We start from the raw sequence: 15,926 nt of genomic DNA on the forward strand, positions 1-15,926 counted from the left end.
TGGCATCGGCAGTGGTGAGGGTGGAAGAGCCAGGCAGAGCTCTGCTGAAGCCTGGGGTGGAGGAGAGAGTGTGAGTGTATTTGAAGGTCAAGAGGTCAAGGATCTGTTTGGTAGAGAGAACAATGGTGGGGAGGAGGGTGGTTGGGGAGATGGGTGGCCCCTGTGGGAGAGTCTGGGCCTCACAGTCTCACGGTCGGCTTTCCGTATTCTTGGGAGAAGTCAGTCATTTCAGTGAGTCCGTTCATATCCTCTCCCTAGGTACCAGGGCTAAGTCCCACTTCCTACCTCTATCCCACGCTCTTTCCTCTCCTCACAGATCCCTGCAGAACCTCAGTCACTCACCCCCAGGATAGTCTTGGTCTCACCTCCCCCTCCCTCGGGACCAGGGTGACTCTCAAGAGCAGGCATGGCAGGGGCATGAAATGAGGGCTGGGGTTGGGGCAGTGACCTAGGTCTGGCCACCGCCCCAGCCCTGTTCCCATCTTATCCCACAGGATTCTCAGGGCCCTTGGCAGTGACTGGGGACATGAAGTGGCTGGGATTCAGGGCCCGCTGGCGGGCTGCTTCACGGTTGGCACAGAGGGCCTGGCCGATGAGGTACTCGCTCTCCTGGGCGATGTCTGACAGGCGCAAATCAAACTCCAGGAGGGTCTTGTTGTCTGACATGCCTTCCAGGAGCTGCTTCCCACCATCCTGGGTCAGGAACACAAGGGAAAGGGTCACTTTCCACCACGACCCAGGACCACACAGACATGGGTGGATGTGTGCACATGTACACATACTGATATACAGACGTGATGGGAACAACAACTTCACAACACAGTTCCTACTTTGTGTAGCGTTTTCTGTCCTGTTCCATCTTATTCCCTGAGAAAAATGGTGCTTGAAATTCACTACATGGACTTTTCAACCCTAATGGTTTGAAAAACATGGTGCTGTATCAGTGACGATGACTCCATTCTTCTGGTTCAGCCACGAGCACGTGAGACCAATCTGGCTCATGAGATACAAGGAAGAAGTTTGGAGGGAGTGGCATGTGGGAAGTTTTTTCTCGTAAAAGAAAAGAAGAGAGGAGTGGTTTCCTTTTTGCCTGCCTCTGAGCGTAGCCCTGTGGGAAGTACAGCCGCCATCTTGGGCCCATGAGAGTCACACAAGAGACAACGGGGCCGTGGGGCTGGGTAGGCAGAGCCGAGGTACCTCAGAAGCACTGAGCCAAGGAACTCCCCAACCCCAGAACCCCTTTCTCTGGGACTTCTGATTATGGGACACCGTGAACATTTCTCTTGTTTAAGCCATTTCCCATTGAAGCTTTCTGTTACTTGTAGCCAAGAGCACTCTCTCTGGAGTCAGTGTCTGTGAGTCAGACTGTCCTCTGGGGAGGCTTGGTAGAGGGTGCAGGGCCCTAACTGGAGTGCCTGGAGGGCCCTCTTCTCTCGGCCTCATAGTTCCAGCCCCTTCTGGGCTGGGTGGCCCTCGCCCAGTAAGAAAAATTTCTTGTTGGGAGGCAGAATGCTGGTTTTCTGTGGTTGTGACCCAACAGTATGTTGCAAAGTTAACTCAATGGGTCACTGAAGCATCTTTAAAAAATGAAATAGCAGACATTATACAGGAAAACATCAGCATATATCACAGGCAGTGCAAGTTAAATTTCAATTACGTTATATCAATGTATGTGTTCACTCGGTGCTCATGCAAATTGCATTTCTTACTCTGAGACTTGATCAAGATTTGAAAGACACTGTCTGTTGGGAAGGACCCAGGCTTTCAACCTGACTGGATGCTCTCAGGCCACTCACTAACCTCTCTGAGACTATTTTCCATCTATAAAGTGGGGCTATTTTACTAGATAAGTTGAGGGTTAAAGAAAAACTAACAGATACTGGGTGCCTAGCATAGTATAGAATCCCAAGTAGTAGCAACAGCTAGTAAATACTGAGGACCTAGCCAGTATCTGCAATGGTTAACTTCTTTACAATTATAACTCGTCTAATCCGCCCATTAACAACACTTAGAGGTAGATGCTATTACTATTCACATTTTACACATGGGGAAACGGAGGTCCCAAAAGGTTAAGTAAATTTAACCAAGTGCTAAATGGCAGAGCTGGGGTGAGAACTGGGGAAAGGCTGTGGCCCTAACAATTTCCCAGTAAGTACCCGCGGCAGTCAGATTCCAAGCCCTCCGCCCAAGGCCCCAGGGCTTCCCCTTGGCCCTGCGCGCCCCAGAAGCCTGGCTCACCAGCCCGATGTGGTTGCAGGACAGGTTGATGCTGGTGAGCGTGGTGTTGATGGTGAGCACTTGGGACAGGAGGGTGGCGGTGGGCTCGGACAGCTCGTTGCCCCCAAGGTGCAGCGTGGTGAGGCACTTGTTGGTATGCAGGGCGTGGGCGAGCGCCTGGCCGCCCTCATCCTCGATGCAGTTGAGGCGCAGGTTGAGGGAGATGAGGTTGCTGTTGTGCCCCAGGGCGTGAGCCAGCGAATGGGCGCCGGGCGCGCGCACCTGGTTGTTGGCGAGGTTGAGCACGCGCAGGCGGCTGTGGCTCAGCAGCTTGGCGGCGGCGCGCGCGCCCCGGTCCCCGATGAGGTTGTGCGACAGGTCCAGCTCCTCCAGGGCCGGGTGGTCCAGGAGGCTGCGGATTAGGATGCGTGCCTTGTCGTCATCCACCTTGCTTCGGGTCAGTCTGAAGATCTGTGGGCAGCAGGAAGAATGTGCCTGCCTACATACCTCCCCCAGGTAGAAGAGGGACCGCCAGGAACGCCCGAGATTCTGTTCTTTCAAGAACCTGGCTGTGCGGTGGCTGGGGTTCCGAGCTCCCAGTGCAGGGGGCTCAGATGAGATCCCTGGTATGGGAGGTGGATCCCACATGCTGCAATAAAGATAGAAGATCCCGCATGCTGCAGCTGTGCGTCTGTGGCTCAGTCCCTTCAGTCGTATCCAACTCTTTGCGACCCTATGACTGGTACCCCGCCAGGCTTCTTTGTGGAATTCTCCAGGCAAGAATACTGGAGTGGGTTGCCATGCCCTCCTCCAGAGGATTCTCCTAATCCAGGGATCAAACCCACATCTCCTGCGTCTCCTGCATTACAGGATTCTTTACTGCTTGAGTCATCAGGGAAGCCCATGCTGCATACGGACCCATCCAAATAAATAAATAAATATTGAGAGAGAGAGAGAGAGAGAGAGAGAGAGAGAGAGAGAGAGAGAAGAACTTGGCTGGGAAGGGGGAGAGAGGCGAAGCAGTAAGGGATAAAGGATTCAACCACCTGGCTGACTTTTGGGCAGGGCAGGTCTACCCAGCATGACAGTGATGCAGAACTGGTGGCAACTGGTAGGGAAAGGACTACCCCTTATTGAGTAATGACTACGTGCTGGGCATGCTGCTGCAGCATTCCATAGCTGTGATCTCTAACCCCCGGCATCCTAGTGAGATTGAACAAGTTCTCTGCATTTTACAGGAGAAATGGAGGCTTTGAGCGGAAACGTCATTTGCCCATAGTCACACGGTGATTAAGCCATGGAGGCAGGTTTTGAATCCAGGTCTTTTGGATGAGTCAGCCCTTCGCTGCACTCTCCTAGACTTTTGTGAGGTGACACCCCGTTCTAGTTTTGATTTGCATTTCTCTAACAATTAGCTAAGTTGAGCATCTTTTCATGTGCCTGTTGGCCATCTTTGGAGAAACGTCTAGGTCTTCTGGACATTTTTGGATTGGGTTGTTTTGTTATTGTTATTGAGTTGTATAAGCTGCTTGTATGTTATGGAAATTAAGCCCTTGTCTGTTGCATTGTTTGCAAATATTTTTTCCCAGTCTGAAGGTTCTTTGTTTTATGGTTTCCTTTGCTGTGCAAAAGCTTATGCATTTGATTAGGATCCATTTGTTTTTGTTTTTATACATTGGTTTTAAACACATGCAAGTTTCTTCTTAAGGAAAAACCCAAAACCCTCATCTGTTACTGCTCTACCTTTCTCTCCTTTCACAGCCAAGTTCTTGAAAAAGCTGATCTGTCTCCTCACTTCTCACTCTCTCCACAAACACCTCTGATCTGGACTCTGCTCCTGGCACTCCACTGACATAGCTTCCCCTCAGTGACCTCCAAGTTTGCTACATCCAGTCCTCAGCCCCACCCCACCCCACTGCTGCTCATCCCTCATCTTGAAATGCCTCCCTCCATAGGCTCTGTGATACAATGCCATGTCCTCCTTTTCCTCCCCCTCTGATTCTTGGCATGCTCTCCTTCTTCCAACCAGAATATTTGGGACATACTTAACCTAAAAAAAAAAAGAAAGAAAAGAAAATTCGTTGTGTATCTGAAATTCAGATTTAACTGGACACCCCGTATTTTTATTGGTAAATCTGGCAACCCTATTTGAGTTGCAATTTCGCATTTATATGATTGCTGATTAGTGCCTTTTATCCCCACCAGATTGTCAGCTGGAGAGCACATATGGTCTAATTGTGCTCATTGTGGAATCTTCAGCACCTAGGACAGGGCCCGGGGTGCAGTTGAGTATTGGATAAATAGCTGGTGAATGGGCCGGGCAGAACCGTGTGCGCTTCTGCATTCTCAGAACCCAGTTTGGTCCAGGGTCACCAAGGATATTTGGTCAAGGAGCGAGAAGGAAATAGGAGCAAGAAGGCGGTGATGGAGGAGGAGGGGAAGGGGAGAGGGACTCAGAGAGACGCTGAGAATGGGAGGTGGGGGGAGGCTGGGAGTAGGTGGTACCTTGAGGGTGTGGCAGGCCTTGACGGTGGCCGCCAGGGAGTGGCAGTCGCGGTAGGTGAAGAGGAAGAGGTTCCACTCGAAGTTCATGCCACAGTCCTTGACACCGTATACCAGGTCCAGCTCCTCCAGATGGCTCAGGCCAGCCACCAGGTCGTCCAGTTGGTAGTGGTCCATGGCCGGTTCCTCCATCTCCACTTCGCTGCCTGAATCGGATTGATCCCCGCCGCGGGGCGGGGCTGGGAGCTGCACGGGCGGAAGGAACTGATCCACCCGGAGGGCGCGCACGTAGTTCCTGCAGAGCGGCAGCAGGCTGAGGATCACCGCGGGGTCGGTGGTGTTCGGGATGAAGTGTTTCAGCAAGTTCTCCAGGTGCAGCTCAAAGAACATGCGCTTCCAGCTGCCGCCGTGATTGTCCACGTGGCACACGGGCCACCGCTGCGTGCAGCAGCGGCGCCAGTAGCTCTCATCATCGATCAGGTTGGCGGTCACAGCCAGCGGCAGGTCAGGAGACAGGTGGCTCAGGACCTTCTTCTGATGCTCTGGGAGCAGCTGCTTCAGGATGGGGTTGTCTTTGGGAGCAAGAATAGGCAAATAGGAGGCACAGTGTTGGGGACACTGCACTGTGGTACCCTGGGCTCAGCCTGTCTGTCTGGGGGCACCCAGGAAAGGGGAAGACCCTCCTCTGCCTTCAGAGAGCCCCAGTCTGTGAGAAGAGATAGCCTTCATTCTCAGGGAGGCTCGATCTGAGGAGGGACACACCATTCCTGACTCTGGGGTGGTCCTGGTTGAAGGTGGACATCTTACCATCTGGTCTCAGGGAGCTCTCTGTCAGACAGAATCCCAGGTCCAGCCCTCAGTTTTCCCTTAATCTAGTAGAGGAGGTAATTTCTGACTTCAGAGGCTCCCAATGTGATTTGATTCATTCATTTCAAAACAAAAACTTTTTTTTTCTTTGAGCACCTACTATGTACCACAGGCTTCCCAGTTGGTGCTAGTGATAAAGAACCTGCCTGCCAATGCAGGAGGAGACATAAAAGAGGCAGAGATGTGGGTTTGATTCCTGGGTCAGGAAGATTCCTTGGAGGAGGGCGTGGCAACCCACTCCAGCATTCTTGCCTGGAGAACCCCACGGACAGAGGAGCCATAGGGTCACAGAGACTAAAGTACAGGACAAGCCAAGGATCTATACATGCCCATAGAAGACTCCAAGCGAGTGGAGGATGGTCAACCAGGGAGGGCTTTCTAGAGGAGGAGGTAGATGTGGTTTGGGCCAGGCTTTGTTGGAGAGAGTCAGAAAAGTAAGGAGCAGGCCTAGATATAGAGGGCACAGTGTGGGATGGGGCAGGTGTGTGGTGGGGCCTGGAAGTGGGGATGGCTGGAGAAACTGACTTGGCCTCAGGGTAGGGGGTAAAGGAGGAGGTGAGTGGGGATGAGGACATTTTCCTAAAGGAAATCAGTTCTGAATATTCATTGGAAGGACTGATGCTGAAGCTGAAGCTCCAATACTTTGGCCACCTGATGCAAAGAGCTGACTCATTAGAAAAGACCCTGATGCTGGGAAAGATTGAAGGCAGGAGAAGGGGATGACAGAGGGTGAGATGGTTGGATCGCTTCACCAACTCGATGGACATGAGTTTGAGCAGGCTCTGGGAGATGGTGAAGGACAGGGAAACCTGGCATGCTGCAGTCCACCGGTTTGCAAAGAGTCAGACATGACCGAGGGGCTGAACAAGACAAGAGGACGTTGTAGGAGAGGGCAGGGGCTGCCCCCAGACCCAGCTCTGAGGCCTGGGCCTCCAGGCAGTCCCCTCCCACCCTGCCCCACTCCTAGCCTTCTCTCTCCCAAGTGAGGAGGGGACAGACTCACTCTGGAAGTTCTTGACAATGTGCTGAATGCAGAGCTCTGTGAGGAGGGGCACAATGGCCAGCGACCACTCAGCGTCCTCAGCGATGATCCTGCGCATCCGCCGGACCCCAGACCCAGAGCTTGGGCCCGTGGACTTCACCAGCGGGGGGATAATTGGGGTGGGCTTTGAGGGCTGTGGGCCTGTGCTCGAAGTTTGGCCCACAGCGGAAGACCGGTCCTGGGTGGAGGTTGAGGACCGGCTGGGGATTGACGGCGACTCTGTTGTCTGGGTCTCCTGCATGCTGGGGGTTGGCAACACAGGGCCAGGTGACCCCTTGGTGATGGGCACGTGACGGGGAGCTTCTCAGACAGGCAGATCCTGGGTGCTGGCGGGAACCTGGAGAAAGAGCAGCAGGGAGAGCTGTTATTTTGGAGGGTTTCGGTGGGCATTTACCAACAGACATAGCACGGGGTGGTTCTGAAGGGCCAGTCTCTGGACTAGAGCAGGTCCAGGTGCAAAGCCCACCAGCTGGGTGGCCTTAGGCCGGTTATTGAAGCTTTTTGGGTTTCAGATGCTTCCCCTGTGAAATGAGGATAGCAGTTACCAATAATATGATTGGGAAGAGTGACTAAAATAATGCATCCGAAGAGGCACAGCTTTCCGTGACACATGAGGCTGTAGCAAGCGGCAGAGCCACATTTCAGACAATAATAGCTACGCGGTAATTACGAGCAATTGCTGCATGCTGTCCCTTTTTTTAGTTTTTTTATGCATATCAGCTCATTTGATTCTCACAGAAGCCTTTTTGAGATAGGCGCTGATGGGCTAATTTTTTTTCTGATGTGAAACTGAAGCTCAGAGAGGTTAACTGAGTTGCCTAAAGTCACACAGCTTATATATAACAAAGGTGGATTAAAACTCAGCCTATTGGGACTTTCTTGGTGGTCTCGTGGTTAAGAATCTGCCTGCCAGTGCAGGGGATATGGGTTCCATCCCTGGTTGGGGAGATCCCACATTCCACAGGGCAGCTAAGCCCATGTCTCCACTCTCCACAGCTAGAGAAAGCCCCAAAGACCCCGTACAGAAACAAAGACCCCATACAGCCAAAAACTGGTAGATAAATAACAACAACAACAAAAACTCAGTCTGTCAAGTTCAGCCAAAAGGCTGAGGTATGATAAACATTTAGTTTAAAACAGCTCCCTGCCACTAAGCATTTTACAGAAAAACAACTGCCTAACCAGGAGGAAGGGATGAAGAACAGTACTGGCCAACTGAAGTATAGAAATAGAAATAGAATGGCTGCCAAAATGCAAGCCACATTTACTATTTAAAAATTTCTCCTATAGACATTAAGAAAGGAAAGAGAAAACAAGTGAAATTAACTTTATGTTTAAGCCAGTATGTCCAAAATATTTAAACATGTAATCAATATAAAAATTATTATCTATATAATTATTAGGTATATGCATTTAAACCTTCAAAATCTGGTGGCTGGTGGCTCCCGTTTTAGGCAGTGCAGACCAGAAGGGAAGGCTAGGGAAACCGGACCCATACCCTGCCCAGGGCCTCAGCACCTTCTCCTCTTCCCTCAGTGGGCTTTAGCTTGCCCCTCCCTCAATCTCCCCATCCCAGTCTTCCTATTTCTCCCAGGTTCCGGGCATTCCAGACAAGCGGCAGCGGGAAAGTGTGGGAGGCTACAAGCCAGCTAAATCTGGGGCTGAAGACAGAGGGTGTATCCGGGCGCGCCGTCACCCCATTTGTCCTTTCCTGCACCCATGCTGCAGTGTCCCCCCCACCCCCAAGGACCTCGGGAAGAACAGGGTCTGCTTAGCCCAGCACGGAGCTCCCGCTCTGGGTTTGCTCCCCGACTCCATGCACTGGGTCATGGCCGGTGGGCAGAAACACTGTGAAACCAGCAAAGGTGTCCTTGGCAGATGGAGGGGACCAGATGGTGCTCCCCAGTCCTCCAGGCATCTCAAGGAGGAAGAGCCTGGCTGTGTGAATGTGTGTGTGTGTGTGTGTGTGTGTGTGTGTGTGTGTGTGTGTGTGTGAGGGGGAGAGAGAGAGAGGGAGGGAGGCAGGAGAGGGCAGTGTAAGGAAGATATCTATGTATTTTGGTGACACACTTATGCAAATCAAGTGCAAATTGACAAACAGATTGGGTCCATGCATTGTGGGACAAGCAGCTGGCCTTTTTGACTCATGGTCCCTCCGAGGGTATGGCTGGGAGGGGATGTTGCTTGGAGGCCCCAGATGACTTTGCATTTCTGGCTCTGCCAGGCACTTGCTGTGTGACCTTGGCCAAGTTACTTGGTCTGAGTGCCAGTTTCCTTATCCGTCAAAGGGCACAGTAATATCTTCCTATGCAGGCTTTGTGGAGATTCCCCTGAGATAATACTTGGATCATATTCATAGTATTTGACAAGAGTGGGATTTCCCTGGTGGTCCAGTGGTTAAGAATCCGCCTTGCAATGCAGGGGACACGGGTTTGATCCCTGGTCAGGGAACTAAGATCCCAAGTGCTCTGGAGTAATTAAGCTCATGCAACCACAAAAAACCCGAGTCTGTGTGCCACAATGCAAGATCCTGCAGGAGGCAATGAAAGTACCGTGTTCTGAATAAATAAACATTTTAAAAAGTATTTGGCAGGGGTACCAGAGCGGGTATGTGGAGGATGGAGGCATTCTGAGGGACAGGGGTTTGGGCTGGAGAGGGAAAGCCCTAGAGACCTGCTTCTGAGTACTAACCCAAGATGGTGTCTCTGAGTGAGGTGCTTCCCTTCCTCCAGGGGACACGTGAGGGCAAGGTGGTGGTGATGTTCAGGTCTGGACAGGACGGGGTGGGGGTGGAGGGCTGGCAGTCTGGGCCAGAGGAGGAGGGTAGGGACAACAGGCCAGCTCTGCTCCCGCCAGCTCCGCGTCTGGACGCCTGGGGCTCCCTCCACAGTTCTGGTCTAACACATTCCGGTATTCCCCTTGGTCCCAGACGCAACCCAGGACAGCCTCTGGGCGAGGCCTGTGGGAGCAGAACCTGGCGTGGCTCTCCAGGCCTCTCACAGAACTACCTGGCCTCACCATCCTGCTCAATGGCCCCTTCTTCCTCCTGGGAAGCCACATGTTGGGGGACCCCTCCTGAGGCCTAGCGGGGTGCTCCCTGGAACAGGGTGGCCCTGTTCTCACCGTCTAATGCCTCACTGTCTTAGGACCTGGCTCCTCAGGTCTGGTCCTAACTGCCTGGCCGCTGTTTGGAGCCCGCAGTTTTCTCTGGTAGGACGCTGCATGACCTGCCCAGGGCCTGGTCCAGGGCCCTGAGCCATCGCCTCAGAAGGAGGGGACAGGAGTGGCCCTGCATGTGCTCCACGTGCTTGGCTGGTATAAACAAGAGCCCCTACTGTCCCATGACATTCACAGAGACCTCCATACCCCCAGGTCTGATGTCATTTTAAAGGCAAGTGTTGATAATGTTAACCTCATAATAAGATCAGATTGGTAGTTTTCACTTTCATTTTTTAAAAAAACTCAACATCACAGAAATATTTTTGGCAAGCAAATTGTTACCAGACAGAGGATTCTTCTAAGAAGGCTTTTAGTTCCAAATGTTTTTTTTTTTTAATATATATACCTAAAAGAATCAATCAAATATAAAACAGAGTATGTTTCGAAGGATAATGAGCATGATGAACTCTTTGCCTGCCAGTTACTAATGTTACAAAGATGGTATCAAGTCACGCGCCCAAACCTGTTCTTCTCAATCACTGCTCGGCTGCCGCTCTCTCAACTCTTCCCCTGGCCTCTCGGATATTCTCCAAAGGCTTCCAACACAGGCTCCTCTGACTCTGCCCATCCCTCAGGGTTGAGCCTTGCCTGCCCTGTTCCTCCTCTTGCTGGGCTGCAGCTCCTCCGTCTCCTCTGAGCTCTAGACTCACAGCCACTGGCCACCTAGAGGCTCCTGCAGACGCAGTCTGCCCCCCAAGAGCACTCCGTGCCTCCACCAAGGCTCTCCTCCTCCTGGCTGCTTACCTTGGCCAGAGGCATCAGGAGCCATCCAGGTGTGTGAGCCTGGAAGCTGGGGACTCACCTCTCTCCTTCGGTACCGACCCCCCCACCTGGTCACGGCAGTGTCCCCTCGGTTCTGACTCCCTTCCCCGCAGTCCCTCCTCTCCCTTCCTGCTTGGCCTCAGCTCAGGGCCTCATTGTCCACTGTCATTGTAGCTGCAGCTGCCCCGCACCTGGGTGTCATCCAGCACCCAGCCTTCTCACAGCTGTCCTGGCAGGCCCCTGGGTAAGCCCCTGGCTCCTCAGTGCAGAAGGCCCTCCATGGCCGGATGCTCTGTTTGAAATAAACCCCTCTCTGCATCTTGAACACAACAGGCTAATCTGTGCCACCCAGCCTTTGCTCAAGCCACTCTTTCTGCCTGGAAGGCCTTTCCTGCAGTCTCTGCTGGGGGAAGCAGACCAGCACTGGTATTTTGAGCCTGAACTCAAGCACCATTTCCCCCCTGGAGTCTTTGGCTTTTCTTGTCTCCCCCTTCCCTTTGTCAGATCCCCAGCACCTGTGTCGCTTCAATGGACTAACGAACCTCTCCTCACACCCACAATGGACTGTGGGCTCCTCCAGGTGTGGGGACTATTTCTATTTTTTTTTTTTTAACTGCGCCATGTGGCATGTGGGATCTTAGTTCTCCAGCTATGGATGGAACCCAGGCCCCCTGCATTGGGAGCATGGAGTCTTAGCCACTGGACCGCCAGGGAAGTCCTCTTTCTTACTCGTTTTTTTTCTCTCTAATCCCTAACCCGGTGTCAGGTCTGCCAGGGAAGCAGCTGGTGTTCTGGGCTGCCCCACCTCCCTCTGATCATAGATCCTGGCCAATAGGAGTGCCCTGTATTGGTCAGAGCAATTGGTTCAGGGGCGCACATGATATAAGCCAATCAGAGTCCTTCCTGGGATCTGTCCAAGTGGAGGTAGACAGGACACATGTCCTTGAAGGATACAGATCCCCTGCTGCTGGAAGCTGTTTCCCTTCACATGGAAAAGGCTGGTCTGCGGCAGCAGGAGGACGTGCCGCCTGGTGGAGACCAGCAGGAGAGGGAGGACAGACGGTACGGCGCACCTCCCGTCCCCAGTCCTCATCACTGAAGGCCCGCTGACTGCCTCCTTCAGTTCTGAGACCTGACTTGATGGCCTTCTAGCAAGTCTCTCTTGCTGAAGCTAAGAATTGGGTTTCTGCTCCTTTGTGACCAAAAGGTCCTCACTATCTGGGTAGGCTTACTGTTTTGTGAATGAAATTATGGGAACAATTGCAAATCAGTAGATGAACTAGTTCAAAGGATGGCCTGAAGCTGCCTGGCCGTTCCTCATGTCTAACTCTGGTGGCCTGTTCCTCTCCTGACCACCCGAGCCTCCAACCCCACCTCCCAGCTCTTCGCTGACATCATCACCAATGTACATCGGCTCAGCACTTGAAAGTTACAAGCTTCTGGGACTTTCCTGTCGATACAGTGGTTAAGAATATGTCCTGCAATGCAAGGAACATGGGTTCGATCCCTGGTCAGGGAACTGGGATCCCACATGCTGCAGGGCAGCTAAGCCCATGAGTGCAACTAAGACTGGATGCAGCCAAACAAATAAATATTAAAAAAAAAAGTTACAAGCTTCTTTTAGAATGTTTCTCTTGTTAGAGTCTTATTCTACAGTGGAGTCAGGGCAGGCTTCTCAACCCCATTTTATGGATGAAGAAACTGAAGACCAGACCAGGAAATAACTGGCCCCTAAATAAATCGGAGGGCTGGGGCCAGATCAGGAGCTTGGCTGCCCTAACCACACTGCCCTGCTCTTCCAGTGTTTTCCACCTTCCACTAGAAAAGAGCCTGTTCTTGTTCCCAGGGGAGCAGGCATCCTGTCTTCACTGCAGAGAGGATGTGTCAGGCTGTCAGGGTCTCCCCAGGCTGGAAGAGCAACTAGGTCCGTGGCACCCCACGATGGGAATTTCAGGCCCCTGACAAAAGAAATACCTGTCATAGTAAAATGCATTTCCTCCCTAATGAAACGAAATCTTAATAGTCTGTACATGTGTGTATATATCCCTATGTGAACCCTGCACTGCTATTTATTTAATTTTATTTTGTGGTTGCACAGCGGGGCTTACGGGCTCTTAAGTTTCCTGATTGAGGGAACTAAGGGATTGAACCCAGGCCACAGCTGTGAAAGGGTTGAGTTCTAACCAGTGGACGGCCAGGGAATGCCTGAGTGCGTGCTTCTTGTGCACACCCTGCCCCCAGATGGGGCAAGTGGGGGCAACCAGTGACCCTTCATCTCCTGACACCTGTAGGTCATGGACCCCTGGGGCCTCTCAGGCTATGTCGCCAACATCAACCCTGCCACAAGCCCTGAGGAAAGGTGACTCCTCCTCCCTCTTCCCCCATCCCAGCTGTGTCTCCAGGCCCAGTATCCAGGTCTTGAAATAGTTTGTAGCTCACAGGGTTAAGTGTTAGGGTCTGCTCTCTACATGCCCAAAACCAAGCACAGGCAATAGAAAGGGATGAGATGTCCCAGTTTGGGCAGGGTTGTCCTCATTTTTGATGGTGGACAAGTGTTCTGTGAACCACCTCCTTGTCTATACATAGCTCCGATTTATTGTATTCTAGGCCAAAGTGGCTCAGTGGTAAAGAATCTACATGCCAAGGTAGAAGACACAGGTTAGATCCCTGGGTCAGGAAGATCCCCTGGAGAAGGGCATGGTAACCCACTCCAGTATTCTTGCCTGGAGAATTCCACGGACAGAGGAGCCTGGTGGGCTACAGTCCATGGGGTCGCACAGAGTTGGATGTGACTGAGCGTGCACACACGCAGCAGCTCGGCAGGCCCTCAGTAGTGTGTGCACAGGAGGAGGCAGCATAACAGCCAGCTCAGGATTCAGGAGTTACACCGCCTGAGGTCCAATCTCCACTCTGTCCCTAACATCTGGGAGAACCTGGCAAGTCATGCAACCCCACTGCGCCTCCATCTCTTTATCTGTAATATGGGTTAGTAACTGGGGTTCCTACTTCATGAGATTATCCAGAGGATTAAAGGAGCTAATGTGTGCGCATGCTTGTGTGCTAAGTCGCTTCAGTCGTGTCTGACTCTTTGCAACCCCATGCACTGTAGCCCACCAAGCTCCTCTGTCCATGGAATTCTCCAGGCAACAATACTGGAGTGGGTTGCCATTTCCTCTTCCAGGGATCTTCCCAACCCAAGGATTGAAGCTGCATCTCTTGTGTCTTCTGCACTGGCAGGCAGGTTCTTTACCACTAGTGCCACCTGGGAAGCACTAACGTGAAAGTGTTGCCACTCGGTCATGTCTGATTCTTGGTGAGCCCATGGACGATAGCCCACCAGGCTCCTCTGTCCATGGAATTCCCCTGGCAAGAATACTGGAGTGGGTTGCCTTGCCCTTCTCCAGTAGATATTCCCAACCTAAGGACTGAACCTGTGTCTCCTGAGTCTCCTGCATTGCAGGCAGATTCTTTAATGTCTGAGCCACCAGGAAACATGTGTGAGACATTCCGTATAGTTTTGGGCCCAGAGCCAACACTCAAGGTAAGTGTTAGATATCATGACAAAGATGTTAGATGCTATACCTATATAAGCCTATGAAATCTTCAGACTTATTGACAAATATTGTTATTATAACACTATTATCCTCATTTCACAAACAGGAAAACAGAGGCTTAGAGAACTTAAGTAACTTGCTAAGCATCACAGTAAATGGAGAAGCTGAGCTCTGAACCAATGTCTGTCCAAAGCTGTCCCTCACTTCCCTGCACAAAAAGCAGAGACAAAGCACGGGATGTTGGCATTGCTTCCTAAATTGCCCAGACTCAGTTGTCACGGTACTTTTCCAGTGGGCTTCCCACTCTCTCCTGTGGGAGCCTGGGGTCACCGTCATTGGTGCTGACCTGAACAGCCCAGGCTCTGTCACAGGGCCTTTCTGCAGAACTGATGATCACTTCAGCTTTTGAGGCCCCAGGAGGACCCAAGAGATACCGCAGAGCTGTGCTCTTCTGCCCCATGGCCCACACTGGGCCCTCCATGTTCCTCCCAGACGTAGGGTTCAGTGCTCGAGTCTCCCGCACCTTCCCTCCTCTCAAACGTCTCAGACCTCCTCCTTTTTTCTCAAGTGCTTTGCTAAATCCAAACACTTTGGGCAGAGGCTCCATCTGCCTGTCCAAGTGGGAATGTTGAAGATGCTAGGGGAGGGGAAGTCCTCTCCCCTTTCCGCTCACGTCATCCCTGGTCCTCACCTCTCTTCCTCTGAACTGAGAAGTGCCAGGCATTCCTTAGCTTCTGTGAGGACCTCTGTGGCCTTGGACATCCCTTCTCAGGGACTGGGCTTTGACGTCCCTTACCCCCCAGCTTCTCTGATGGTGCTTCCTGCTTTCTCAGTCAGCTGTTCCTCGGGGCCCTGGCTTTTGTCTACATTTCCCCAGTCCCTATCCTACCTACTGTGTCAGACTTCACCTCAGGGCAAGTCATTCCCATTTGGGAATTCAGAGTTTGTGGAATCACAAAAGAGGGGCAAAAAAGTTTCCCTGACGGAGTTCTAGCCCAGCAACCCTGGTCTTTTGCTGGTGAGACGGTCTGCACACTTATCACACCCCTAGGCCAGGCTTCCCTCCCAACTGCCCACTTAGGTCTGTTGTCTTAAAAAAGAACTCCACCCTCATCCCTACCTTTGATTCAGACACCCCACCAGGGAAGCTCAGCTCCAAATGCCAGCAAATCCCTCCCCCAACCCGCCTGGGGTGAAGGGGCCCTCCTTCTCTTTGGTGACCAAGGATAACCAGCTTTGTCATGGGAGGGAGGGAGGGTAGAAGTGTCTAGATCTGCGGGAAGGACTGCAGCCCCAGGAGCTGGGAATAGAGGTCGGTCTTTTCAGGAAGGCTGAGGCCCTAGCACTAGGGACTGCTCTCCCCCATGACCGACTCTCACTCCACTTTCCCCTTCTCTATCTCGGGTGACCCTCCCTCCCCTGACTCGCAGGCCCTGGGCCAGTCTGCAGGGGCCATAGCGAGGAAGGAGGCACGGTCGGTCAACTTCATATGGGGGTGGGGGCCTCCCATAGGTATAGGCCGGCCCTTCCTTCTCACGGGAGCCAAGGCTGCGGCCACCTGCAGACTTCGGCCGGGTGGGCTGACTCTGGGCAGGGGGGTGGGGGGGGGGGTGGGGGGTGGGGGGGGGGTGGGGGGTGCTCCCGTGCCCTGTGGGGGGAATGGGGGCAGAGAGAGCTCAGCCCACTAGGGGAGACTGGGGCCGGGTGTTCTCTCTCCAGAGGTTGCCTCACCGCTCCCGAGACCTGGGCGCTCACCTTCCCGC

At 52.6% G+C, this 15,926-nt stretch overlaps 1 protein-coding gene across 1 annotated transcript; it reads right to left on the reverse strand.

The window, feature by feature from the left end:
• Positions 1-483: 483 nt before the first annotated feature.
• TCTE1 (t-complex-associated-testis-expressed 1) lies at positions 484-6,869 on the reverse strand. Its single transcript, XM_061146091.1, has 4 exons — positions 6,590-6,869; positions 4,723-5,291; positions 2,239-2,688; positions 484-693 (listed from the first exon to the last, which is right to left on the reverse strand). The coding sequence occupies exons 1-4, from the start codon at positions 6,867-6,869 to the stop codon at positions 484-486; spliced, it is 1,509 nt and encodes a 502-aa protein (XP_061002074.1).
• Between the last annotated feature and the right edge of the window lie 9,057 nt (positions 6,870-15,926).

Source organism: Dama dama, chromosome 7 (assembly GCF_033118175.1).
Source record: "Dama dama isolate Ldn47 chromosome 7, ASM3311817v1, whole genome shotgun sequence".
Lineage (NCBI taxonomy): Eukaryota > Metazoa > Chordata > Mammalia > Artiodactyla > Cervidae > Dama > Dama dama.

Coding starts and splice junctions, on each gene's coding strand:
- TCTE1 (XM_061146091.1), bottom strand. CDS start 6,869: ATGCAGGAGACCCAGACAACAGAGTCGCCGTCAATCCCCAGCCGGTCC. Junction 5,292..6,589: donor CATTGTCAAGAACTTCCAGA/GTGAGTCTGTCC, acceptor TTGCTCCCAAAG/ACAACCCCATCCTGAAGCAG. Junction 2,689..4,722: donor AGGCCTGCCACACCCTCAAG/GTACCACCTACT, acceptor TGCTGCCCACAG/ATCTTCAGACTGACCCGAAG.